At 41.5% G+C, this 27862-nt stretch overlaps 1 protein-coding gene across 1 annotated transcript; it reads right to left on the reverse strand.

Moving 5' to 3' along the window:
* On the reverse strand, nt 1-25959 carry LOC106602459 (neurotrophin receptor-interacting factor homolog). The gene is made up of 6 exons (XM_014195126.2): nt 25442-25959; nt 24945-25069; nt 17052-17219; nt 2331-2495; nt 1799-1910; nt 1-1578 (listed from the first exon to the last, which is right to left on the reverse strand). Exons 1-6 carry the CDS (start codon nt 25722-25724, stop codon nt 614-616), a joined length of 1818 nt encoding a protein of 605 aa, XP_014050601.2. The 5' UTR covers nt 25725-25959; the 3' UTR covers nt 1-613.
* Nucleotides 25960-27862: the final 1903 nt, after the last annotated feature.

The raw sequence follows: 27862 nt of genomic DNA on the forward strand, positions 1-27862 counted from the left end.
TCAGTCAGCAGAGTCAATTTAGTATTTCATTTAAACAAAATAGCAATCACAAGTAGAATAACTTCTCACTATAGTAACACTTTACCTTTTCTATAAATCTGGTACCATCGCTTTGATGAAGGTTCAACATTACATTACACACAGCCTCACTACTTCATGTCAAGTAAACATGAATTAAGGCACTATAATTTCCTCATTATAAAACACCAGCATCAAACAGGACAAGGTTGTCACTTTTCATCTGTGAAGCATTTTTACAGACACCAACCACCACCATATCATCTACTCTGTCTCATCATACTCATTCTTTCCTTAGTTCACCTCATCCAGTTCCCTACTACATCCAAATCCAACAGAATGAACGACAAACAAACAAACTTTGGTGCGACAGGTAGCCAGCCTAGTGGTTAGAGCGTTGGGGCAGTAACCGAAAGGTTGCTGGATCGAATCCCCGAGCTGACAAGGTAAAAATCTGTTGTTCTGCCCCTGAACAAGGTAGTTAATCCACTGTTCCCCAGTAAGCTGTCATTGTAAATAAGAATTTGTTCTTAACTGACTTGTCTAGTTAAATAAAGGTAAAAAAATTAAATAAATAGAACTACATTACATGTCACTATACACAAGCCGTGTGCATTTTTTGCAGGTGTAACCTGAGGTAGCTCCTCTCTGAGTACCTCTTCTCGCAATGCGTACAGGCAAACGGCCTCTCTCCCGTGTGGACCTTCAGGTGCCTCTTCAGCTGGTGCTGGTGGGAGAACCTCTTCTCACACTGGGGGCAGCTGAAGGGTTTCTCCCCTGTGTGGACTCTCTGATGGCTTTTCAGGTGGCCAGCCCGGGCAAAGCGCATTTGACACTGGGTACAGTTGAATGGTTTCTCCCCAGTGTGCATCCTCTGGTGGATCTCCACTTGTTTGGGAAAACTGAAGGCTTTCCCACAGAATGAACATGGGAAGCGCTTCTCTTTGGCGCTGCCAGCTTTACGGATTCCATCTCCACTACTGTCATTTGTCAATGGGCTTGTGTGGCCATTTAGTGTTGAGGCACTGGCATTGTCTGAGGTCTGGTTTAACATTAGGAGATTGTGAGGAGGACGAAGGCCAGGAAGTGTCTGTGTTGTCGCATGGTCCATGTTCCAGTTGATAGATCCTATAGAAGGCAGGCTGAAGGCAGCACCTGTTAGGGGGTTAACCTGAGGCACCATCAGTCTCTCTGAATCACAACTATAGGAGCAGGACGGAGCATCGCTAGCCGAGTCAGTGTCTGTTCTCTCCAGCTGCATACCGACACCTCCCCGACCCTGCAGACCAAATCTACGTCTCGCCCTGGTCTCAGCCAGTATGTTGTCATGGAGACTAAATTTGGTCATTTTGTGTTCGACTGTCAGTTTCTGGTTGTGGTTAACAGTGTTGTTCCCCAGACGAGAGTTGAGGACGCTGTCCCATCCACTGACCTCCATTATATCGCCTCTGGTCCTGGCCTGATCAGTGATGTTGTCCCTTAAGCCTTTGGCTGCACCGGTCTGGGTCTGGGAATCCAAGATGGCCGCCCAGTCTCCTCTGTTAGCATCCAGCCAACCACCTGCAGGAAGAGGTTACAAAATGTAAACATGTAGAGAAAACTCTACATATGGAGTTTTTTTCAATTACCTAATAATTTTCGTACATTATGTGTGTTTTTGTATGTAAACATAAGTTGCATTTTATGAATGAAGAAAATTAAGGAAACATAATAGCCAAGTGCATCACTATTCCCATTGAAGATCTATTACTGTATGTAGACCATATTATTTCTCCCTTACCTTGCTCCCCCAGCTTTAGTCCACTCAGCAGGTCAATGCTCTCTGGTTCATCCTCTATTGTCTCCTCTTTGACTAGCAGCAGATCAGGCTTCCCATCCTCCATGTCTACTGACTGTAAGAGATACAGAGTGAGAGGATGTTGGATCAAGAAATATGATATGAGCACCCTGCTATGGAGCATCTTCTGATTGGGCAATGAGGGATTGATATGAGTACTATGCAAACATGTTAGTTGATTTGATCCTATGCAAACGTGTTAGTTGATTTGATTACTTGACCTTCTTTAACAGTTTGATAATTCAAAGGCATGGTCCCACACTACCTGACAATATATCAAGACCTGTGCCCTTATACACAAAGAGTCTCAGAGTAGAAGTTCTGATCGAGGATCAGGTCCTCCACCTGATTACATAGTCATTCATTATGATCTAAAAGGCAAAACTGATCCTAATTCAGCACTCCAACCCTGAGAGGCTTAGTGGAATACAGCCCGACCTAATTTAATTCAGACAGTAGTTTACAGTGGGCTCACCTCAGTGAGACTGTATGTGGTCCTGTGCTGCTCAGCTGGTTCCTCTGTGGGTTCAGGAGGAGGTGTAGTCTGGTTGTCCTCCATGACCATGGTCCCCTCAGGGTTCCCCAGACCCTCCCCACACCCCTCCTCCTTCACCAGTAGCACCTCTGGACCCTCCTCCTCCTGGAAGAGACAGATGATACAGATTACACAGACATACTATTCTGCCCTTGAATTGCGTTCCCATGCAAAACTAGACAGAATAGTGAAAAAACAAATATTTTCCGAGGCTGAAGCGTGAAAAGAAATAGCTACACTGAAAGACCTGCACCGTAGCGTTGTTTTTAGCTGCCTCTATGCGTGCAGAACGAATTCTCTACTTCCTGTTTGGGTACAGTCTTTCTAAGTACCAGAAAGCTCCACTAGGGGGCGAATAACACCATGGAACACAATGAAAATCCATCTTAACCATTGTAATAAAATGATCTGTTACCTTCTAACAGGATGGCAGCACACATACACTCCCTCAGGTACATACACAGATAAACGCATTTTCAACATGGAGTGTTTACCCATTCCCACTACGTTTGAGTCCTATACTGTAGTTACAGAATGACTTCATTGTTGTTAAAACCATCATCGTGGACATAAATATGTTGTGGGTAAATATGAGTCAGCTGTGAAGTCAGCTAGAAAATCAAGTCAACATCATACAAACTAAACTAAACCAACTAAACTATTTTGACGTGTTCATTAGTGTGTGTACACTATACAGTGCATTTGGAAAGTATCCAGACCCCTTGACTTTTCCCACATTTTGTTACGTTACAGATTTATTCTAAAATGGATAAAATTGTTTTTTTCCTCAATCTACACACAATATCCCATAATGACAAAGCAAAAACAGGTTTAGACATTTTTGCAAATGTATAAAAATATATATTTTTTTACATAAGTATTCAGACCCTTTACTCAATACTTTGTTGAAGTACCTTTGGCAGCAATTACAGCCTCGCGTCTTCTTGGGTATGACGCTACAAGCTTGGCACACCTGTATTTGGGGAGTTTCTCCCATTCTTCTCTGCAGATCAGGTCGCTGCACAGTTATTTTCAGGTCTCTCCAGAGATGTTCGATCGGGTTCAAGTCTGGGCTCTGGCTGGGCCACTCATGGACATTCAGAGACTTGTCCCGAAACCACTCCTGCGTTGTCTTGGCTGTGTGCTTAGGGTCGTTGTCTGGTTGGAAGGTGAACTTTCGCCCCAGTCTGAGGTCCTGAGCAGGTTTTCATCAAGGATCTCGCTGTGCTCCGTTCATCTTTGCCTGATCCTAAATAGTCTCAGAGTTACGGCTGCTGAAAAACATCCCCACAGTATGATGCTGCCACCAACATGCTTCACCGTAGGGATGGTGCCAGGTTTCCTCCAGATGCGACTCTTGGTACTCAGGCCAAAGAGTTCAGTCTTGGTTTCATCAGACCAGAAAATCTTGTTTCTCATGGTCTGAGAGTCCTTTAGGTGCCTTTTGGCAAACTCCAAGCGGGCTGTCATGTAACTTTTACTGAGGAGTGGCTTCCGTCTGGCCACTCTACCATAAAGGCCTGATTGGTGGAGTGTTGGAGTGATGTTTGTCCTTCTGGAAGGTTCTCCCATCTCCACAGAGGAACTCTGGAGCTCTGTCAGAGTGACCATCAGGTTCTTGGGCACCTCGGGTTCTTCTCCCCCGATTGCTCAGTTTGGCCGGGCGGCCAGCTCTAGGATGAGTCTTGTTGGTTCCAAACTTCTTCCATTCTCAAAACCTACACCCCAACCCTTACACTCTCTTCTGCGAACTCTGGTCTCTTGGCCATCCCACTCCTACAGGTAGGTCAGTTCAAGCTCAGCCAAGTCAAAGCTCTTCTTTGTCCTGGCACCACAATGGTGGAACAGCAGAGTCCCTGCCCATCTTCCGAAAATGTTAAACCCTACCTCTTAAATTAATCCCACCTCCACCTAAAAATAAATAAGCAATTTTAAAAATCTTTCTACCAAGGTTACTATAGTTGTTTTTATTTATTATTATAAAAAAATTTGCCCCTTTTCTCCCTAATTTGGTGGTATCCAATTGGTAGTTACAGTCTTGCCCCATCGCTGCAACTCTCGTACAGACTCGGGAGAGGCGAAGGTCGAGAGCCGTGCGTTCTCCGAAACACAACTCAACCAATCCACACTGCTTCTTGACACAATGCCCACTTAACCCGGAAGTCAGTCGCACCAATGTGTCGGAGGAAACACGGTACACCTGGTGACCGTGTCAGCGTGCATTGCGCCCGGCCCGCCACAAGAGTCGCTAGTGCACGATCGGACAAGAACATCCCTGTCGGCCTAACCCGGATGACGCTGAGCCAATTGTGCGCTGCCCCATGATGGGTCTCCCAGTTGCGGCCGGCTTTGACAGAGCCTGGACTCGAACCAGGATCTCTAGTGGCATAGCTAGCACTGCACCACTCGAGAGGCCCATAGTTGTGTTTTTATATTCATTTTTCATTTCTATACGATTTAAGATTTTTGTTTGAAATGTAGTTTTGGTTAGTTTTCAGATCTGATTTACTAGTTGTTATTTACTTTAAGTTTTATAAAAAATATATTTTGTTTATATTATTTAGTGTCAGTTTTAGGGACAGAAAGTAACCTGCGCGTGGGAGGCTAACAGACATTTATGTGTTGTATAGTTTTTGATGTCCCTTCTTGCCACTGTGTGGCAGTAATACATAAGGTGATGGGTCAGGTCATAGGTTAGGTTTAAAGGGATAGTTTACCCAAATGACACATTGGTTTCCTTAACCTGTAAGCAGTCTATGGTCAAGGTATGACGGCAAACCATGCAAAAAAATGTCGGTACCATGACTTGAATGGGATTTTTTGCCACAAATGCTAAAACGTTAGCATTTGGAAACAGTGCCAGGGAAACTAAACCAAAGCATGGACTGATGTCAAACCTTGTCCATAGACTGCTTACAGGGTAAGGAAACCAATATGTCATTTTGTCATTTGGTGAACTGTCCCTTTAAAGCACGTGTCAAACTCATTCCATGGAGGGCCTTCGCTTCTCCCTTGTACTTGATTGATGAAATAAGGTCACTAATTAGTAAGGAACTCCCCTCACCCTTGCTTTAAAGGTAGACTCAGCGAGATGTGAGGTAGATGCACCAAGTAAACAGTAGTAGTGGGTAAATTCCTGCAACAACCAGAAGCATTGAAGCGTGACACTAAACTTCTCAGCTGTTTTGATCCCAGAGCTACCACGTTTATAGCAGTGTGAAGCACACGCGCAAAGCCGCAGATACTCTGTGTGACAGTTAAGTCTTGCATCGTGCTCATCTCAATGGGCACGCTTCTCTGCTTATATGTTGCTGACACCTGTCAGATCTTACAACACCTGGATATGTATTTTACGTATCAGCTAACCACATCATGGTCGCGTTCCCCTGCTCAGACGTTGCAAGCATCATAATGTATCTTTAACAATTAGGGAAGACACAGTGGGATCTGAAATTGACACACTTGATAAAGATGAGCAAAAATGACTGAATAAAATACATAATTCAAATACTGAGCTATATGCAATTTTATTTTTTAAATGTATGGTATTTTATACTAATACAATTGCTCAGAGAAAGATTTTCACAAAAAGATAGGGGTCAAAATGATTGACACTCCTGTTTTCAATACCTCACCGTGCTAAGATTATAGCACTGAGCCTTTTTCGAAAATGTTTTCTAAAATTGTAGAACACATTGGGAGGATGGATCTTAGACCATTGCTCCATACAGAATCTTTCCAGATCATTGGTATCCTTTGTCTGCGCTTATGGACTGCCCTCTTCAATTCAAACCACAGGTTTTCAATGGGATTTGATTCAATTTACCATTTCTTTGTGGATTTTGATGTGTGCTTGTGGTTATCGTCTTGCTGGAAGATCCACTTGAGGCCATGTATCAGCTTCCTTGCAGAGGCAACCAGGTTTTTGGCTAAAATGTCCTGGTACTGGGTAAAGTTCATGATGCCGTTGACCTTAACCAGGGCCCCAGGACCAGTGGAAGCAAAACAGCCCCATAAAAGATACACCACCGTATTTTTCAGTAGGCATGGGGTTCTTATCTGCGTATGCATTCTCATTTCAACACCAAACCCACCACTGGTGTGCATGGCCAAAGAGCTCAGTTCTTATCTCAGTTCTTCATCAATGAAGACTTCTCCGAAAGGTACGCCTCAAAAGAAAGGACCCGCTTTCTTTGAACAGCAAAAGAGATGCAACATCGCATACCTGAAGTAGGACCAGCTGGTGTTTCACCCCCTCCGCCCAGTAGGCCTGCTGCAGGCGACTTGGCTGTAGCCCACTGATCTATTCCTTTGATTAATTTGACTTTTTTTTATCTTAAAAAAAAATCTTTCTCCCCAACTCACCATGGACATTTCCAACATAATTTTATGGTAAAATGATGCGCCTATGTATCATCTGTATTCATCAGTGGAGGCTCCTCAGAGGAGGAAGGGGAGGACCATCCTCCTCAGTGAATTTAATAAAAATAGTTAAACATTTAAAAAGTTGTCCTTTTTAGATAAAACTATACAAAATATATTCACAATACCAAATAATTGATTAAAAACACACTGTTTTGCAATGCAGGTCTACAGTAGCCTCAACAGCACTCTAAGGTAGCACCATGGTGTAGCCCGGAGGACAGCTAATTTCAGTCTTCCTCTGGGTACATTGACTTCAATACAAAACCTAGGAGGCTCATGGTTCTCACCCCCTTCCATAGACTTACACAGTAATTATGACAACTTCCGGAGGACATCCTCCAACCTATCAGAGCTCTTGCAGCATGAACTGACACGTTTTATACCCAATGAAAGGATTAGAGAATGTACTGAAAGCATAAGCTACAGCTAGCTAGCGCTGCAGTGCATAAAATGTGGTGAGTAGTTGACTCAAAGACAATAGTTAATGTTTTGAACAAATTAATTTCTTCAAAAATGGAGGAGCGAGAGAGCTATACTTCATCACTTTTTTCACATCTAGCAAATGCAGCTAGCTAGTTTAGCCTACTCAAACACCCGGCTCAAACAGAGGGTGCGATGTTAGCTAGCTATGACTATCCAACACTGGAAATCTTCCAAGTCAAGGTAAGCTTTTGGTTTTACAAATTTATTGCCACCGGGGGGCCTCGGTGACTGTACTGCATGATTGTAGCGGGTTTACTAACGCATTAGTTCTATTAGCTATGTTGACTATGACGTTACTTTAGCTAATATGGTGACAACAATGTAGGCTGTGTGTAGCAGTTATAATATGAAGGTTTTGCTTGGAAATGCTTTTTCACCTGGTAACAGACAGCCTGGTAACAGACAGCAATGCACAATGTGTTGTGGATTGAAGTCCACAAGCAAAGGGAAAAGGTGAGAGGAGAGTGCATACGAGAAGGAATACAACAAGCTGTTTGTATGTAGCTATGAAAGTGAATTGTTTGTGTGATCAGGGGTGTATTCATTCCGCCAATTCTGTTAAAAAACGTTTCTTAAACAGAAGCAAACAGAACACAATGGGGATAAACATACCTGGCTTTGTCCAATAGAAACTCTCGTTTGCAACTGTTGGACTAATGATTACACCTTAGGCCAGCTAGATGCAGGGAAGCGTGTGCAAGGCGGTATTGAATGTGTGTGATGGAAATGTTTACGTTTGTGTTTTTGTAAAAACCTATTTCTGTATTCATGCAAGTGACTGATTGAACGAATCCTCATTATCACGATCTGCAATTTGGCAGCCCAGAACCTTGTTTAGAGAAAGGGATATCTCCGTTTCAAGGTCACAGCTTAGAGAGAAGCCTTTTGAGGTATTGGTCTGTCACATGCAAACGTTATTGATTAATTAAATATGAATTATGAATAAGCTAAATCATGCAAATATAACTTGTCTGTATATAAGAAATGACGGGACTGCCCCAGTAGATTGACATGTGTACTTGATGCATTGAGTTGGTTGGAACCTCTCCAGCACGCTGATAATAAACAATGATTAATTTATGATTGACTTTTTGAGTCTCCCTGTGTAAGAATTTCCACAACAATTTGGCATCACGAACTGGATGATTGATTCTGCCTGCAGAGCTTTCCAGTTGGGGGTCTGCGAGGAAAACCGGTGGCGCATTTTGAGGGAAATTCCCGTCTGACCAAAAGATGACGAGACCCGCCCAGACCAGACCCTTATTGTTAACTGCCCAGGAGGAGACACATCATCCGCGAACAATTGAGGGATGGGAAATAATTTCAGTAAGCCAATTTTAAATGTATTTTTTTAATTTATTATAAAACCAATACAATTAAGGTGAATAATGCATAGAAAGGTACCCATAGTCTTATAGAGAAGGCTATTCACTAGTCTTATAGAAGACTAGAGCGAGGGCGTAACAGTACCATGGAAAGCCCAGCTGACAGCTGTCTGTAGGCATTTATTGAAGAAGTGTCTACGTGGTCTGCAGCCACTAACAATGACACATGGTGTTATTAAATATACAGTGCCTTCGGAAAGTATTCAGATCCCTTGACTTTTTCCACATTTTGTTACGTTACAGCCTTTCTAAAATGGATTAAATAAAAAAAAATCCTCAGCAATCTATACACAAGACCCCATATTGACAAAGCGTAAACAGGCTTTAAGATTTTTTTATGCAAATGTATTAAAAATAAACAGATACCTAATTTACATAAGAGACTCGAAATTGAGGACAGGTGCATCCTGTTCCCATTGATCATCCTTGATGTTTCTACAACTTGATTGGAGTCTACCTGTGGTAAGTTAACCTCTTACATCTAGATGTGCCGCTAGCGGAACGCCTCGCCAATATCCAATGATAGAGCGTGGCGCGAATTACAAACACCTCAGAAATCCAAAAACTTCAATTTTTCAAACATATGACTATTTTACACCATTTTAAAGACAAGACTCTCCTTTATCTAACCACATTGTCCGATTTCAAAAAGGCTTTACAACGAAAGCAAAACATTAGATTATGTCAGGAGAGTACCCAGCCAGAAATAATCACACACCCATTTTTCAAGCTAGCATATAATGTCACAAAAACCAAAACCACAGCTAAATGCAGCACTAACCTTTGATGATCTTCATCAGATGACACTCCTAGGACATTATGTTATACAATACATGTATGTTTTGTTCAATCAAGTTCATATTTATATCAAAAAACAGCTTTTTACATTAGCATGTGACGTTCAGAACTAGCATACCCACCGAAAACTTCCTGTGAATTTACTAAATTACTCACGATAAACGTTCACAAAAAACATAACAATTATCTTAAGAATTATAGATACAGAACTCCTTTATGCAATCGCGGTGTCAGATTTTAAAATAGCTTTTCGGTGAAAGCACATTTTGCAATATTCTGAGTACATAGCCCGGCCATCATGGCTAGCTATTTTGACACCCACCAAGTTTGGCACTCACCAAACTCAGATTTACTATAAGAAAAATTGGATTACCTTTGCTGTTCTTCGTCAGAATGCACTCCCAGGACTTCTACTTCAACACCCAATGTTGTTTTGGTTCCAAATAATCCATAGTTATATCCAAATAGCTGCGTTTTGTTCTTGCGTTCAAGACACTATCCGAAGGGTGACGCGCCGGCGCGTATCGTGACAAAATAATTCAAAATATTCCATTACTGTACTTCGAAGCATGTCAACCGCTGTTTAAAATCAATTTTTATGCGATTTTTCTCGTAAAATAGCGATAATATTCCGACCGGGAGACCTTGTTTTCGTTCAAACACTGAAAATAGAAAATGGAGTCTTCACATGCACGTGCGCACCCTTGTCATCGTTCTCAGAGCGACCACTTTCCAAAAGCCCTACTGTTTTTCGCCCAGGGACTGCAGAGTCATCATTCCCCGTTCTGGCGCCTTCTGAGAGCCTATGGGAGCCTTAGAAAATGTCACGTTACAGCAGAGATCCTCTATTTTCCATAAAGAGGCTATAGAAGGCCAAGAAATGGTCAGAGAGGGCACTTCCTGTATGGAATCTTCTCAGGTTTTGGCCTGCCATATGAGTTCTGTTATACTCACAGACACCATTCAAACAGTTTTAGAAACTTTAGGGTGTTTTCTATCCAAATAAAATAATTATATGCATATTCTAGTTTCTGGGCAGGAGTAATAACCAGATTAAATCGGGTACGTTTTTTATCCGGCCGTGAAAATACTGCCCCCTATCCTAAACAGGTTAAATTGATTGGGCATGATTTGGAAAGGCACACACCTATCTCAATAAGGTCCCACAGTTGACAGTGCATGCCAGAGCAAAACAACAAGCCATGAGGTTGAAGGAATTTTCAGTAGAGCTCCGAGACAAGATTGTGTCGACACAGATCTGGGGAAGGGTACCAAACAATTTCTGCAGCATTGAAGGTCCCCAAGATTCTTAAATGGCGAAAGTTTGGAACCACCAAGACTCTTCCTAGAGCTGGCCGCCCGACCAAACTGAGCAATAACGGGAGAAGGACCTTGGTCAGGGGGGTGACCAAGAACCCGATCGTCAATCTGACAGAGCTCTAGAATTCCTCTGTGGAGATGGGAGAACCTTCCAGAAGGACAACCATCTCTGCAGCACTCCACCAATCAGGCCTTTATGGTAGAGTGGCCAGACGGAAGCCACTCCTCAGTAAATTGCACATGACAGCCCACTCGGAGTTTGCCAAAAGGCACCTAAGGACTCTGACCCTGAGAAACAAGATTCTCTGGTCTGATGAAACCTAGATTGAACTCTTTGGCCTGAATTCCAAGCGTCACGTCTGGAGGAAACCTGGCACCATCCCTACAGTGACGCATGGTGGTGGCAGCATCATGCGGTGGGGATGTTTTTCAGTGGCAGGGACTGAGAGACTATTCAGGATCGAGGCAATGATGAACAGAGCAGTACAGAAAACTTGATGAAAACCTGCTCCAGAGCACTCAGGATCTCAGACTGGGGTAATGGTTCACCTTCCAATAGGACAACAACCCTAAGCACAAAGCCAATATAATGCAGGAGTGGCTTTGGGACAAGGGTCTGAGTAGTTATGTAAATGTAATATTTCAGTTTTGTATTTTTTATAAATTAGCAAAAATGTCTAAAAACCTTTTTTGCTTTGTCATTATGGGGTATTGTGTGTAGATTGATGAGGGGAAAACTATTTAATCAATTTTAGAATAAGGCTGTAACCTAACAAAATGTGTAAAAAGTCAAGGGGTCTGAATACTTTCAGAAGGCAAAGTAGGAGATGCATATTGTGCATAGGAAGTAACGACAAGAGAATCATTGAAGATGCACATGGGGTAATAATGTAGGGATTCAATCGAGGGATTCCATCCACCACGGCCCATCGTAGTCAGGGACTACTAGTGTATAGGAAGTAGCGGCAAGAGAACCGTTGAAGATACATAGGATGTAACGATAGAAAAGTCTACGTGGTCTGAGAACCACTGATAATAGCACGAGGTGTTATTGTAGGCATTTAGAATCGTTGAAGATGCACATGGAGTGATGTGAATACCTAAGTATAGTTATATAAGGAAAATAATGAATACCCCAACCAGTTCTGTGTGAGCTGAGTTTTCAGATCTATAACATTATATAGGGATTCTGTATGTAGATATGAAAGAAAATAGTATTATTCCTGAATATGCTGTTAAATAGAAGACTAGAGTGAATATTTAAACCCCTGTATGAATAGAACACTGGTGTAGAGGAGGAATTTGTGATGTAACACAAATGTATAATGGGTTACTAGAGATCTGATGAAGTAACAATAGAACAAATATATATACAACCTGCTCACCCACAATTAGACATACGTAAGTGGTGTAAAAAGTATTCTGAGAAATGTTCAGAGTGGTCCCTTTATGGATCATTTGAGAAAGATAGGGTTAAAGCATTGTGTAGGATTTGACTTACCCCTAACCAATAAAACTATAAACACTTAAAATGTTTCTTCCACCCTGGTAATACATTTTGAAATAAACCCCATACCATGTTAAATAGAACCAATGATGTTCTGTATTCACCTAATCAACCGTTTAAAATGCTAGGTAGAGACTTATTATGGACAGAAAATGCGATATACAGGGGACTGATATAGAGTGCCAGTCCAGTTAATACATATTGATCCCTCCAAAGCATTACATATGAATCTTAAAATAGACATTTAATAAGTGTGAAGGAACAAAGTGAATGGTAATTGGCTTTCAGATAGCACTCTAGTAATGCAATATCTTAGTCATTTGAAGAAGTAAATGTTTCAATACAAGGTCACATGACAAACAGAGGGATTAAGCATTAGGACTGATATTAAATTAGAGGCAGCCATCTGGTGTTTGGGTTAGAGATAATCTTCCTGTGGAACAACAGCTAGCCGCCAGTACTCGCTGAGGAAAAAAAACAGGCTGTAAGGGACACAGTGGGGTAATTTGGAACAGAGGTATGAATAATTGAAATTACATGTTTTTTACAATTTCCAATTATTATTCTATAGTTTGGGTAGCACAAGTGATTTAAGTAATTTCTAGAGCATTGTGACCTGCAGTAGCGCAGAGGTCTAAGCACCGTGCTCCGCCTCCGAGCCTCATGAGTTCGCGCCCAGTGCAGGGTGATCTAGTGGCAAGCCTGAGCCTACATTAGGCTCACAAGTGAATTGCATTTATTTCAATGTTTTCCAGAAGTAAAACAAATAGTGTGATAATTTACTATTCAGAGAAAGCTCAACAAAATCATCTTTGGATAGGCTTAAACATCTTCACAGCTTTACAAAATGAAATATTAAGGCCACACAATATAGGCTTTCAATCCATACCAAAGACAATAACTAAATTGACAAATTATACACAGCCTAACTATAAAACTAGGTGAGCATCCACACTGGAGGAAAATATATCGTTCTACAGTTAGCCTACATCTGTCAATCAACTGATGGCCCAAATCAGCTCATCAACAGCCAGGGACACAAACAATAGCCTATAATCTGTTTTCACACCTTCCATAATGTGACAATGGATAGGCTAAAAGCCAATTTATGCTTGATCCAAAAATGTGGTCGGAGGCTCCGTATGGAAGGTGTGAAGCAATTGCGGCGCCTACGGAAGCATGCAGAGGCCAAATTGAGCTCCGTACCACATCGCCTCTAGCCTCCCATATTTTGTAACAATGCAGAGGACTCCGTATAGCTCCGCATTGACATGATTGGCTGACGGTAGGTGGGGGGCAGGAGGTCCTGTATAAACACAAACTCACTTCCTTGACAAGTTCCTTCACAACAGCTCTGCGAAGCACAAGATGTATGAATTCCCTGACTTCTGCAGAGGCCGTATCACCGTAAATGCTACACGGCCAATGCAGATGTCGGATTGACCATGCAGCGCCTTTTACAGGTAGCCTACAGAATGTAGCTCATTGGAATATAACCAAATGGCATATTGTAACCAGTGTCTGCCCTCGGTCAAAGAGTCTAAAACGGTCTAAGACGTTGGTTTCTCCCGTGGGAGATCAGGTTACACTTGCAACTTTCTAGATATGTTCGCCCTTTGGTTGGTGTTGTCATCAGAAAAACGTAGCTCTTTTTGAACAGACTAAGGGCGATTGACAAGCATTCCGTACAACAGAAAAAAGGATTTCCTTGTTTACCACGGAAAATCTACTGTGGCAATTTACCCGACACTTTGTATGAATGGAAACTAATGTTGGTGTAGCGTAGCCTATTGTTCTTATTTTGTTTCCTTTTTATGTTATCCAAAAGTGTCTGGTATGGTAATTTCTTATCAAGATCGGGGGTAAAATATCCCTGGACTGTCTATATTTGAAATGTGTAACTTAATCAAGTCAATCAGGGGGATTGAGTTATTTGTGCCAGAAATGCGTTGGCCGGAATCGAACCCCCACCGAAACAGTATTGAAGGCAGCAGCCCTAACCGCAAGACCACCCCAGGCCACGATTGAATTCAATTTTGACAGTTCATTTGTAACCTAAGATACACTTGTATGTAGTAGCCTAGTGAAGACCAATATCCATCTTGTTTTATTAAGCTATGTAAAACGACAATTGTTGATGTATATGGCTGCTGCATTTCAGATACATTTTTGTACATTTGAATTTTGCAGTAATAGGGCCTAGCGTTTGAGCGAGTGAGAGACAATATTATTTTTTATAGCAAGCGCTGATCCCAATGGCTTGACTGCCCCTGCATGGAGAGAAAGAGAACTGATCATTTTCAGGGATTCACCAGGCTCATTTGAATTTCCTGATGCAGCAGGAAAATTCTCTGTGACAGAAGAGTGATCAAGTTAAGATCAATAACTTTCTTGATCCTAAATCTTGCCATTATTATACTTAAGAATCATTGCTACAAATAGCACTCTGACAACATATTTACTCATTTATTTTTAAATCGGGGGTATCTGGTCTCTTGTACAGAGATATCTGATAATTTCCCATTATTTTATCTCGTTTGTACCAGCTCTCAAAGCAATCAGGTCAATAGAATTTGTTTCAGGAATTTTGATCACAAACACATTGCTACATTTACAGAATAACTTTTTGATATATACTGGTCAGATGTTGTAAATGAAACTGCTGCTCAAAACCCCAATAACATTTTCCATGGCATTTTCATTCAATGATTAGTATCTCAAAACTTTATTTGTAATTAAATGTTGACAACTGGTTTAAATCAAATAAGTTGTCCCTAAAAAAAAATGTAAAGCTATCACATGCATTTTATTGCCAAAATTAAATTAAATTAAACAATTTCCTTTACTACCCCGTGTTAAAAATACCAAATTCCTAGGTGTTCTCATTGACAAAAATTTTTTACTGGGCAAATCCCATTTAATTTGTCTAGAATAAAATTAAGAAAAGTATTGGTGTCATCAGACAAATTCAACATCTCATCCCAAGTAAAATAATATTAAATCTGTAATAGACCTTAATGCATCCTTATGTTATAGTCTAGGACCCTCAATATAGTCTAGGCCCCTCAAACTCAACTCTGGAACTCGAAGCCAGTTCTGCTGCATTTTTTTCTCCATTGTTCCCCTCTACTCATGGAGTGATTTAGACCTGGGACAACAATTGGGTGCAATTCATTATCAGTTAGAACAGAAAACCAGCAGGTTCTGGACCTCGTAGGGTAAGAGTTGAATAGCCCTGGTCTAAGCCAATACCTACAAAAGCAACCATAACATATTCATTCTCCAAAAACGTTTTGTGATGCTGGCAACTCATTCAGACAGTCGTGCCAGTTCCTCTCCATTTTTTCCATCGCTTTTAAGTTCTTAATATTTATGACATCAACCAACTTAGAATCTGTTTGCATTTCAATTCAAAACATATGTACTCCCTGTTTTAAAATGTTTCATCTCCTACAGAGGTACATTTTTAAAACAGTCTTCCAGAACACCTCAAGCACTTATTTTAAATGTTTTGGCTTATATATGCCTTATATATCACACAATATCTGGATGCAATATTCTACCCACAAATATTCAACATTGAAATCTGTTACTCTCGTTATTCTAAATGCATCTGTGGATCTTTTCTGCTCATAACACTGAAAATTAATCTATGTCTTTAATGCTGGGTTTGATCTAAACGTCAGACGCTATAGAGTGGAATGGGTACTTCCTATGTTACATAGTGGAATGGTTTTTCTGCTGGTGTATCCTGAGGTTGCTCCTCTCTGAGAACCTCTTCCTGCAGTGTGTACATGCAAATGGCCTCTCTCCCGTGTGGACCTTCAGGTGCATCTTCAGCTGGTCCTGGCGGGAGAACCTCTTCTCACAATGGGGGCAGCTGTAAGGTTTCTCCCCTGTGTGGACCCTCTGGTGCCTCTTTAGGTGACAAGCCTGGGAAAAGCACATATGACACTGGGTACAGCTGTAGGGTTTCTCCCCTGTGTGGACCCTCTGGTGTATCTCCACTTTCTGGGGGCAGCTGAAGCCTTTGTTACAGAACATGCAGAGGAACCGTTTCTCTTTACTATTGCCGGATGTGGCTCCCTCTCCCTGAGCCTGGGCTCTAGCCCTGTCGTTTGAATTCAACACTTGATCGAAAACAACGCAGCCGTGTGAATCGGAAGGTGCCATCGACGTGGACACTGGGACACGATCCCTGAATGCGTGTAAAGGGGAGTGGGTGACAACATTTATATTTGTGTCCAAGCTTTCTCTGTAATCTAAAAAATCTCTACCCTGTGAGTGTCCATCTCCTAGGTGACTATCTGCATTCCATGTGGGAGGAGCGTCGCCCTCCACTTTCACCTCGTCTACCACTATAACCTCCCGTTTCTTATCTAGGCATTCTTCAGAGTATACACTACTGCTGTACTGGTTCCAGTCCTCTCTAAACAGATGAGTCTGTGTCTCTAAACCCAAGGATATGTTGCCAGTGTCCATCTCTGTAGCGTAAGAACAAGGCAGGTCATCAACACCAGTGTCTAACGCGTCACCATCTCCACAGGAATGAACCGTCCTCTGGCTCTGGTGAAATACCGGTAAGTACTCTGAGCTGGAAGCAGGAGGACAGCCCAGTGGCCCCAGCTCCAGTCTCTCTGAGTCTGATCTGTGGTCAGATCCTGTGGGTAAGAGTCTGTGTGTTACAGTTAAAGTCTCGGTGTCTGTCTCTGACTTGAGGACGGTGTTCGGCGTTCCACTGACCTCCGTGATGCTGTGTTGGGTCCTGGGCTTAGGCAAGGCGTTGGGGTCCTCCCTGGATACAGGGGGCGCTCCAGTCAATCCAGTCTGGATGTCTCTGCTTTGTCTTGTGTCCTCTCCTTCAGTTCTCTCCTGCTTGACCCCAGGACCTGCAACCCCTGTATCTGCAGACTGACAGAAGAAGAGAGGAGGTTATTACTGGTACATGAGTGGAATTGGATAACAATGTTGTAGAGAAGTCTGACAAGCTCCCCTATGGCAGAGAAATAAGGATGTACAGTACCAGTCAAAAGTTTGGACACCTACTCATTCAAAGGTTTTTCTTTATTTTGACTATTTTCTACATTGTAGAATAATAGTATAGACATCAAAACTTTGAAATAACACATATGGAATCATGTAGTGACCAAAAAAGTGTTAAACAAATCAAAATATATTTCAATATTGAGATTCTTCAGTAGCCACCATTTGCCTTGACAGCTTTGCACACTCTTGGCATTCTCTCAACCAGCTTCATGAGGTACTCACCTGGAATACATTTCAATTAACAGATGTGCCTTGTTAAAAGTTTATTTGTGGAATTTCTTTACTTCTTAATGTGTTTGAACCAATCAGTTGTGTTTTGGTAAGGTAGGGGTAGTATACAGAAGATAGACCTTTTTGGTAAATGACCAAGTCCATATTATGGCAAGAACAGCTCAACTAAGCAAAGAGAAATGACAGTCCATCATTACTTTAACTTCTTGCGGATTAGTGGGACGCTACCATCCCATTTCGACAATTTCCGGGGAAATTGCAGAGTGACAAATTCAAATTAAATTACTATAAATATTAAACTTTAATGAAATCACAAGTGCAATACATCAAAATAAAGCTTAACTTGTTGTTAATCCAGCCGCCGTCAGATTTCAAAAAGGCTTTATGGCGAAAGCAAACCATACGATTATCTGAGGACAGAGCCCAGCACACAAATGCATAACAAATCATTTTCAACCAGGGAGTTGCAACACGAAAGTCAGAAATAGCGATATAATATATGCCTTTGAAGATCTTCTTCTGTTGGCACTCCAAAAGGTCCCAGTTACATTACAAATTGTCCTTTTGTTCGATAATGTCCTTCTTTATATCCATAAAAACTCAGTTTAGCTGGCGCGCTTCAGTCAATAATCCACTCGGGTTTTCCCTTCTTCAAAATGAATCCCAAACGTTACCAATAAACTTATCCAAACAATAGGTACCCTAATACGCAAATAAACAATCAAATTTAAGATGGAGAATCGTTATTGTCTTTACCGGAGAAAAATACCAAAGAACGCGCTCTCATTCATGCACTTGGAAACACTACAGCCAAAATGTGAGCCACCTAGAAAAACTACAATTTCTGGCTCATTTTTCAAAAAAACAGCCTGAAACTCTTTCTAAAGATTGTTGACATCTAGTGGAAGCCCTAGGAACTGCAATTGGGCACGATTTCGCCCTATTATAAAAGTGCCAGACATTTTTTTAATTTTTTTTAATTTCACCTTTATTTAACCAGGTAGGCTAGTTGAGAACAGGTTCTCATTTGCAACTGCGACCTGGCCAAGATAAAGCATAGCAATTCGACACATACAACAACACAGAGTTACACATGGAATAAACAAAACATACAGTCAATAATACAGTAGAACAAAAGAAAACAAAAAGTCTATATACAGTGAGTGCAAATGAAGTAAGTTAAGGCAATAAATAGGCCATGGTGGCGAAGTAATTACAATATAGCAATTAAACACTGGAATGGTAGATGTGCAGAAGATGAATGTGCAAGTAGAGATACTGGGGTGCATAGGAGCAAGATAAATAAATAAATAAATACAGTATGGGGATGAGGTAGGTAGATAGATGGGCTGTTTACAGATGGGCTATGTACAGGTGCAGTGATCTGTAAGCTGCTCTGACAGCTGGTGCTTAAAGCTAGTGAGGGAGATATGAGTCTCCAGCTTCAGAGATTTTTGCAGTTCGTTCCAGTCATTGGCAGCAGAGAACTGGAAGGAAAGCTGACCAAAGGAGGAATTGACTTTGGGGGTGACCAGAGAGATATACCTGCTGGAGCGCGTGCTACGAGTGAGTGCTGCTATGGTGACCAGTGAGCTGAGATAAGGCGGGGCTTTATCTAGCAGAGACTTGTAAATAACCTGTAGCCAGTGGGTTTGGCGACGAGTATGAAGCGAGGGCCAACCAACGAGAGCGTACAGGTCGCAATGGTGGGTAGTGTATGGGGATTTGGTGACAAAACGGATGGCACTGTGATAGACTGCATCCAGTTTGTTGAGTAGAGTGTTGGAGGCTATTTTGTCAATGACATCGCCAAAGTCGAGGATCGGTAGGATGGTCAGTTTTACGAGGATATGTTTGGCAACATCAGTGAAGGATGCTTTGTTGCGATATAGGAAGCCGATTCTAGATTTAATTTTGGATTGGAGATGCTTAATGTGAGTCTGGAAGGACTCATACCCAGGTATTTGTAGTTGTCCACGTATTCTAAGTCAGAGCCGTCCAGAGTAGAGGTCGACCGATTATGATTTTTCACCGCCGATACCGATTATTGGAGGACCAAAGAAAGCCGATACCGATTAATCGGCCAATTTCTTTTAAATTTATTTGTAATAATGACAATTACAACAATACTGAATGAACACTTATTTTAACTTAATATAATACATAAATACTATCAATTTAGCCTCAAATAAACAATGAAACATGTTCAATTTGGTTTAAATAATGCAAAAACAAAGTGTTGGAGAAGAAAGTAAAAGTGCAATATGTGCCATGTAAAAAAGCTAACGTTTAAGTTCCTTGCTCAGAACATGAGAACATATGAAAGCTGGTGGTTCCTTTTAACATGAGTCTTCAATATTCCCAGGTAAGAAGTTTTAGGTTGTAGTTATTATAGGAATTATAGGACTATTTCTCTCTATACGATTTGTATTTCATATACCTTTGACTATTGGATGTTCTTATAGGCACTTTAGTATTGCCAGTGTAACAGTATAGCTTCCGTCCCTCTCCTCGCTCCTACCTGGGCTCAAACTAGGAACACATCGACAACAGCCACCCTCGAAGCAGCGTTACCCAACCAGAGCAAGGGGAACAACTACTCCAAGTCTCAGAGCGAGTGACGTTTGAAACGCTATTAGCACGCACCCGGCTAACTAGCTAGCCATTTCACATCAGTTACACCAGCCTAATCTTGGGAGTTGAAGTCATAAACAGCGCAATGCTTGAAGAATTGCGAAGGGCTGCTGGCAAAACACACGAAAGTGCTGTTTGAATGAATGCTTACGAGCCTGCTGGTGCCTACCACCGCTCAGTCAGATTGCTCTATCAAATCATAGACTTAATTATAATATAATAAACACAGAAATACGAGCCTTAGGTCATTAATATGGTCGAATCCGGAAACTATCATCTCAAAAACAAAACGTAAATTTTTTCAGTGAAATACGGAACCGCTCCGTATTTTATCTAACGGGTGGCATCCCTAAGTCTAAATATTCCTGTTACATTGCACAACCTTCAATGTTATGTCATAATTACGTAAAATTCTGGCAAATTAGTTCGCAACGAGCCAGGCGGCACAAACTGTTGCATATACCCTGACTCTGCGTGCAATAAACGCAAGAGAACTGACACAATTTCACCTGGTTAATATTGCCTGCTAACCTGGATTTCTTTTAGCTAAATATGCAGGTTTAAAAATATATACTTCTGTGTATTGATTTTAAGAAAGGCATTGATGTTTATGGTTAGGTACAGTCGTGCAACAATTGTGCTTTTTTCGCAAATGCGCTTTTGTTAATTCATCCCCCGTTTGGCGAAGTTGGCTGTCTTTGTTAGGAAGAAATAGTAATCACACAGTTCGCAACGAGCCAGGCGGCCCAAACTGCTGCATACACCCTGATTCTGTTGCAGAGGTGACACATTTTCCCTAGTTAAAAGAAATTCATGTTAGCAGGCAATATTAACTAAATATGCAGGTTTAAAAATATATACCTGTGTATTGATTTTAAGAAAGACTGATGTTTATGGTTAGGTACACGTTGGAGGAACGAGTCCTTTTTCGCAAATGCGCACCGCATTGATTATATGCAACACAGGACAGGCTAGATAAACTAGTAATATCATCAACCATGTGTAGTTAACTAGTGATTATGATTGATTGTTTTTTTATAAGATAAGGTTCATGCTAGCTAGCAACTTACCTTGGCTTCTTACTGCATTCGCGTAACAGGCAGGCTCCTCGTGGAGTGCAATGTAAAGCAGGTGGTTAGAGCGTTGGACTAGTTAACCGTAAGGTTGCAAGATTGAATCCCCAAGCTGACAAGGTAAAAATCTGTCGTTCTGCCCCTGAACAAGGCAGTTAACCCACCGTTCCTAGGCCGTCATTGAAAATAAGAATGTGTTCTTAACTGACTTGCCTAGTTAAAAAATATTATAATAAAAAAATCGGCAAATCGGTGGCCAAAAATACCGATTACCGATTGTTATTTGAAATTGGCCCTAATTAATCGGGCATTCCGATTAATCGGTCGACCTCTAGTCCAGAGTAGTGATGCTGGACGGGCGAGCAGGTGCGGGCAGTGATCGATTGAATAGCATGCATTTAGTTTTACTTGCGTTTAAGAGCACCTGGAGGCCACGGAAGGAGAGTTGTATGGCATTGAAGCTCGTTTGGAGGTTAGTTAACACAGTGTCCAAAGAGGGGCCAGAATTATACAGAATGGTGTCGTCTGCGTAGAGGTGGATCAGAGAATCACCAGCAGCAAGAGCAACATCATTGATGTATACAGAGAAGAGAGTCGGCCCGAGAATTGAACCCTGTGGCATACCCATAGAGACTGCCAGAGGTCCGGACAACAGGCCCTCCGATTTGACACACTGAACTCTATCAGAGAAGTAGTTGGTAAACCAGGTGAGGCAATCATTTGAGAAACCAAGGCTGTCGAGTCTGCATTGAAATCAGTGGTAGGATGAATTCTTTCGGGGGGGATGGTTTGTCCTCGGGGTTTCGCCTGCCATTTCAGTTCTGTTATACTCACAGACATTATTTTAACAGTTTTAGAAACTTTAGAGTGTTTTCTATCCAAATCTACTAATTATATGCATATGCTAGCTTCTGGGCCTGAGGAGCAGGCAGTTTACTTTGGGCACGCTTTTCATCTGAACGTCAAAATACCGCCCCCTATCCCAAAGAAGTTAAGACATGAAGGTCAGTCAATACGGAACATTTCAATAACAACATTTTTTCAAGTGCTGTCGCAAAAACCATCAAGTGCTATGATGAAACTGGCTCTCATGAGGACCGCCACAGGATAGGAAGACCGCGTATTTCTGCTGCAGAGGATAAGTTCATTAGAGTTACCAGCCTCAGAAATTGCAGCCCAAATAAATGCTTCACAGAGTTCAAGTAACAGACACATCTCAACATCAACTGTTCAGAGGAGACGGTGTGAATCAGGCCTTCATGGTTGAATTGCTGCAAAGAAACCACTACTAAAGGACACCAATAAGAAGAAGAGACTTGCTTAGGCCAAGAAACATGAGCAATGGACATTAGACTGGTGGAAATCTGTCCTTTGGTCTGATGAGTTCAAATGTGAGATTTTTGGTTCCAACCGCCGTATCTTTGTGAGACGCAGAGTAGGTGAACGGATGATCTCCGCATGTGTGGTTCCGGTGAAACATGGAGGAGGTGTGATGGTTTGGGGGTACTTTGCAGGTGTGCCTTGAATTTATTTAGAATTCAAGGCACACTTAACAAGCATGGCTACCACAGCATTCTGCAGCGATACGCCATCCCATCTGGTTTTCGCTTAGTGGGACTATCATTTGTTTTTCACCAGGACAATGACCCAACACACCTCCAGGCTGTTGAATGGCTATTTGAACAAGGAGAGTGATAGAGTGGTGCATCAGATGACATGGCCTACACAATCACACACCCTCAACCCAATTGAGATGGTATGGGATGAGTTGGACCGCAGAGTGAAGGAAAAGCATCCAACAAGTGCTCAGCATACGTGGGAACTCCTTCAAGAAAAGCATTCCAGGTGAAGCTGGTTGAGAGAATGCCAAACGTGTGCAAAGCTGTCATCAAGGCAAAGGGTGGCTACTTTGAAGAATGTCAAATAAAATATATTTTGATTTGTTTAACCTCTTACATCTAGACGTTCCGCTAGCGGAACACCTGCTCCATTATCCAATGATGGGCGTGGCGCGAAATACAAACTCCTCTAAAATACAAAAACTTCCATTTTTCAAACATATGACTATTTCACAGCATTTTAAAGATAAGACTCTCCTTTATGTAACCACACTGTCCGATTTCAAAAAGGCTTTACAACGAAAGCAAAACATTAGATTATGTCAGCAGAGTACCAAGCCAGAAATAATCAGACACCCATTTTTCAAGCTAGCATATAATGTCACAAAAACCTAGAAGACAGCTAAATGCAACACTAACCTTTGATGATCTTCATCAGATGACAACCCTAGGACATTATGTTATACAATACATGCATGTTTTGTTCAATCAAGTTCATATTTATATAAAAAACCAGCTTTTTACATTAGCATGTGACGTTCAGAACTAGCATACCCCCCGCAAACTTCCGGGGAATTCGCTAACATTTTACTAAATTACTCACGATAAACGTTCACAAAAAGCATAACAATTATTTTAAGAATTATAGATACAGACCTCCTCTATGCACTTGATATGTCCGATTTTAAAATAGCTTTTTGGTGAAAGCACATTTTGCAATATTGTAAGTACATAGCCCAGGCATCACGGGCTAGCTATTTAGACACCCGGCAAGTTTAGCACTCACCAATATCAGCTTTACTATTATAAAAGTTTCATTACCTTTTGTTGTCTTCGTCAGAATGCACTCCCAGGACTGCTACTTCAATAACAAATGTTGGTTTGGTCCAAAATAATCCATCGTTATATCCGAATAGCGGCGTTTTGTTCGTGCGTCCCAGACACTATCTGAAATGGTAAATCAGGGTCGTGCGCATGGCGCAATTCGTGACAAAAAAAATCTAAATATTACATTACCGTACTTCGAAGCATGTCAACCGCTGTTTAAAATCCATTTTTATGCCATTTTTCTTGTAAAAAAGCGATAATATTCCGACCAGGAATCTCCTTTTAGCTAAACTGAGGAAAGTAAACAAAGCTTTCGGTCGACGCGGGCACGAGCCTGAGTCTCACAGTACTGTAACCAGCCACTACCCAAACGCGCTACTTTTTTTCAGCCAGAGCCTGCAAAGCCACGATTCAGCTTTTTACCGCCTTCTGAGACCCTATGGCAGCCGTAGGAAGTGTCACGGGACAGCTAAGATCCTCACTCTTCAATAAACAGAGACAAGAAGAACGACACCTTGTCAGACAGGCCACTTCCTGCCTGAAACCTTGTCAGGTTTTTGCCTGCCAAATGAGTTCTGTTATACTCACAGACACCATTCAAACAGTTTTAGAAACTTTGGAGTGTTTTCTATCCATATGTAATAAGTATATGCATATTCTAGTTACTGGGTAGGAGTGGTAACCAGATTAAATCGGGTATGTTTTTTATCCAGCCGTGAAAATACTGCCCCCTAGCCATAACAGGTTAACACTTTTTTGGTTACTACATGATTACATATGTGTTATTTCATAGATTGATGTGTTCACTATTATTCTACAATGTATAAAATAGTAAATATAAAGAAAAACCCTTGAATGAGTAGGTGTGTCCAAACTGTTGACTGGTACTGTACATGTAATCAAGTAAATAGCTGAGGGGAGCCTTTCTGAAATAAATTGGCCACATTTGATGTACTGTAATTTTGATGTAAAACTATTACACTAACCTCTATCATGATAACATGCTGGGTTGAGGTTCCACTCTCCTCGCCAACAGTGATTGGTTGGTCATCTCTCCATGTATTGTGTCCCCCTGGCTTCACAAAGCTCCTGTAGCCGCCAGTGAGATGTCCTTCACCGGAGATTTAATTGGGTGGAAAAAAGGTGGTTAGATTAGCTACTGTCAATACTCAATTGTATATTGTACCCAATTGACAATGTCTAGAATTGGCAAGGATGTAAGGCAACACCTTATAACTTATTGATATACTATTTATAGATCAATTGATTGTTTCATGCATCATATTGTTTTCATTGAGTAAATAATAGGAAATGCAGTAAATCAAGAATCTGGTTTGAATATGATGTCTGCACAAGATAAGTAATCAGAGGAATCATTGCATACTATCCAAAAACTGACCAAGACACAATTCTGGGTAATATACATCTGAACACATGCGCAGACGGGAACTGGGCGACAGCCCCAGCCTTGTGAAAAATGTACCTCTGGCCATTCCTCTGTATCGGTCGAGGATCTTGACACTACTGGGACGACTGCCGAGGACGCGCTCTCGCATTGTCCTCTCTGCGCGCTCCCGTGTCACCTTCTGTTCCAATAGCTGTAGTTTCCTCCGTAATGTCCTGTTTTCTTTCTGGCTTTGAGTTATTTCCAAACGAAACACTGCATAGTCGTCGTCTACGAGTTTACAGATGTCTGCCACGGCTGTATTCGCTAGCACCTCCATAATGGAGGCTATTTGAGAGTGAAAAACCATACAGTTAGCCATTGTTAGCAGCTAGTTAGCGTTACCTAGATAAATCTATCAACCAAATCCTGTCTGTGATGCGAATTAAACACTACATTGGGTAAGTATGTGATGCTGGGTAGTTAAATGAGTCATATTTTGAGTACCAAGGTGTTCATAAACGTCTACATAACAACAATAAAAACGCTAATGTGGAAATTGTTCTTGGTCACTGTTCACTTCCGTTTTCTTATTCGTGTGATTATCCGTCAGACTAACCGCTTTCGTCACAGTTTCTAATACCAGAGAGAAAGAGGAAGAGACATGCCCAACTCGGCAGAAAATCTGTCTCCTCCCAGCAGGTGGCGGTTTTTTCGTCGTTTCGCCAACCAAGCAAGGAGTTTTTGTTTGGTTAATGAAAGTGTAGAATTTGGTCAACAAATAGTTTTATGGCTATGTGGGTTTATTTGATCGAATAATAGTTTCGTAATGCTTAATTTGTTACGAGTGTACTGATATAAGATGTCCCGGCAAATCTGAGGAAAAACCACTTTATATCAAATCAAATTTTATTGGTCGCATGCACATGGTTAGCAGATGTTATTGCGGGAGTCGCGAAATGCTTGTGCTTCTTGTTCCGACAGTGCAGCAATATCTAACAAGTAATATCTAACAGTTCCACAACAAATACCTAATATACACAAATCTAAGTAAAGGAAATGTATTTTTATTTATTTTATTTTACCTTTTAACTAGGCAAGTCAGTTAAGAACATAAGTACAAATTCTTATTTTCAATGATGGCCTAGGAACAGTGGGTTAACTGCCTCGTTCAGGGGCAGAACGACCGATTTTTACCTTGTCAGCTCGGGGACTCGATCTTGCAACCTTTCGGTTACTAGTCCAACGCTATAATAAGAATATATAATAGATGAGCAATGTCAGAGCGGCGAAGGCTAGGATGCAATAGATAGTATAGAATACAGTATATACATATGAGATGAGTAATGCAAGATATGTAAACATTATTAAAGTGGCCAGTGATTTAAAGTCTGTATGTAGGCAGCAGCTCCTCTGTGCGAGTGATGGCTGTTTTTCAGTCTCGGTCCCAGCTTTGATGCACCTGTACTGACCTCGCCTTCTGGATGGTAGTGGGGTGAACAGGCAGTGGCTCAGGTGGTTGTTGTCCTTGATGATCTTTTTGGCCTTCATGTGACATCGGGTGCTGTTGGTGTCCTGGAGGGCAGGTAGTTTGCCCCTGGTGATCCTTTTTGCAGACTGCACCACCCTCTGGAGAGCCCTGCGGTTGTGGGCGGTGCAGTTGCCGTATCAGGCGGTGATATAGCCGGACAGGATGCTCTCAATTGTGCATCTGTAAAAGTTTGAGGGTTTTAGGTGACAAGCCAAATTTCTTCAGCCTCCTGAGGTTGAAGAGGCGCTGTTGCACCTCCTTCACCACACTGTATGTGTGGGTGGACCCTTTCAGTTTGTCTGTGATGTGTACATTGAGGAACTTTCCACCTTCTCCACTGCTGACCCGTCGATGTGGATAGGGTGGTGCTCTCTCTACCATGTTTAATTTGGTTTAAATGATGCAAAAACAAAGTGTTGGAGAAGAAAGTAAAAGTGCAATATATGCCATGTAAAAAAGCTAATGTTTAAGTTCCTTGTTCAGAACATGAGAACATATGAAAGCTGGTGGTTCCTTTTAACATGAGTCTTCAATATTCCCAGGTAAGAAGTTTTAGGTTGTAGTTATTATAGGACTATTTCTCTCTATACGATTTGTATTTCATATACCTTTGACTATTGGATGTTCTAATAGGTACTTCAGTATTGCCAGCCTAATCTCGGGAGTAGATTGGCTTGAAGTCATAAACAGGGTAATTCCTGAAGCATTGTGAAGAGCTGCTGGCAAACGCAGTAAAATGCTGTTTGAATGAATGCTTACAAGCCTGCTACTGCCTACCACCGCTCAGTCAGACTGCTCTATCAAATCATAGACTTAATTATAATATAATAACACACAGAAATACGAGCCTTAGGTCATTAATATGGTCAAATCCGGAAACTATAATTTCGAAAACAAAACGTTTATTCTTTCAGTGAAATACGGAACCGTTCCGAATTTTATCTAACGGGTGGCATCTATAAGTCTAAATATTGCTGTTACATTGCACA

Source organism: Salmo salar, chromosome ssa04, assembly GCF_905237065.1.
Source record: "Salmo salar chromosome ssa04, Ssal_v3.1, whole genome shotgun sequence".
In the NCBI taxonomy this organism is placed as follows: domain Eukaryota; kingdom Metazoa; phylum Chordata; class Actinopteri; order Salmoniformes; family Salmonidae; genus Salmo; species Salmo salar.

Bases quoted from the DNA above. Each gene is read 5' to 3' on its own strand.
- LOC106602459 (XM_014195126.2), bottom strand. From the start codon at position 25,724: ATGGCTAACTGTATGGTTTTTCACTCTCAAATAGCCTCCATTATGGAG. The intron at 25,070-25,441 runs GTACATTTTTCA...TCTCCGGTGAAG, and splicing joins ATACAGAGGAATGGCCAGAG to GACATCTCACTGGCGGCTAC. The intron at 2,496-17,051 runs GTCAGTGGAACG...TGTCTCTTCCAG, and splicing joins CCCAACACAGCATCACGGAG to GAGGAGGAGGGTCCAGAGGT.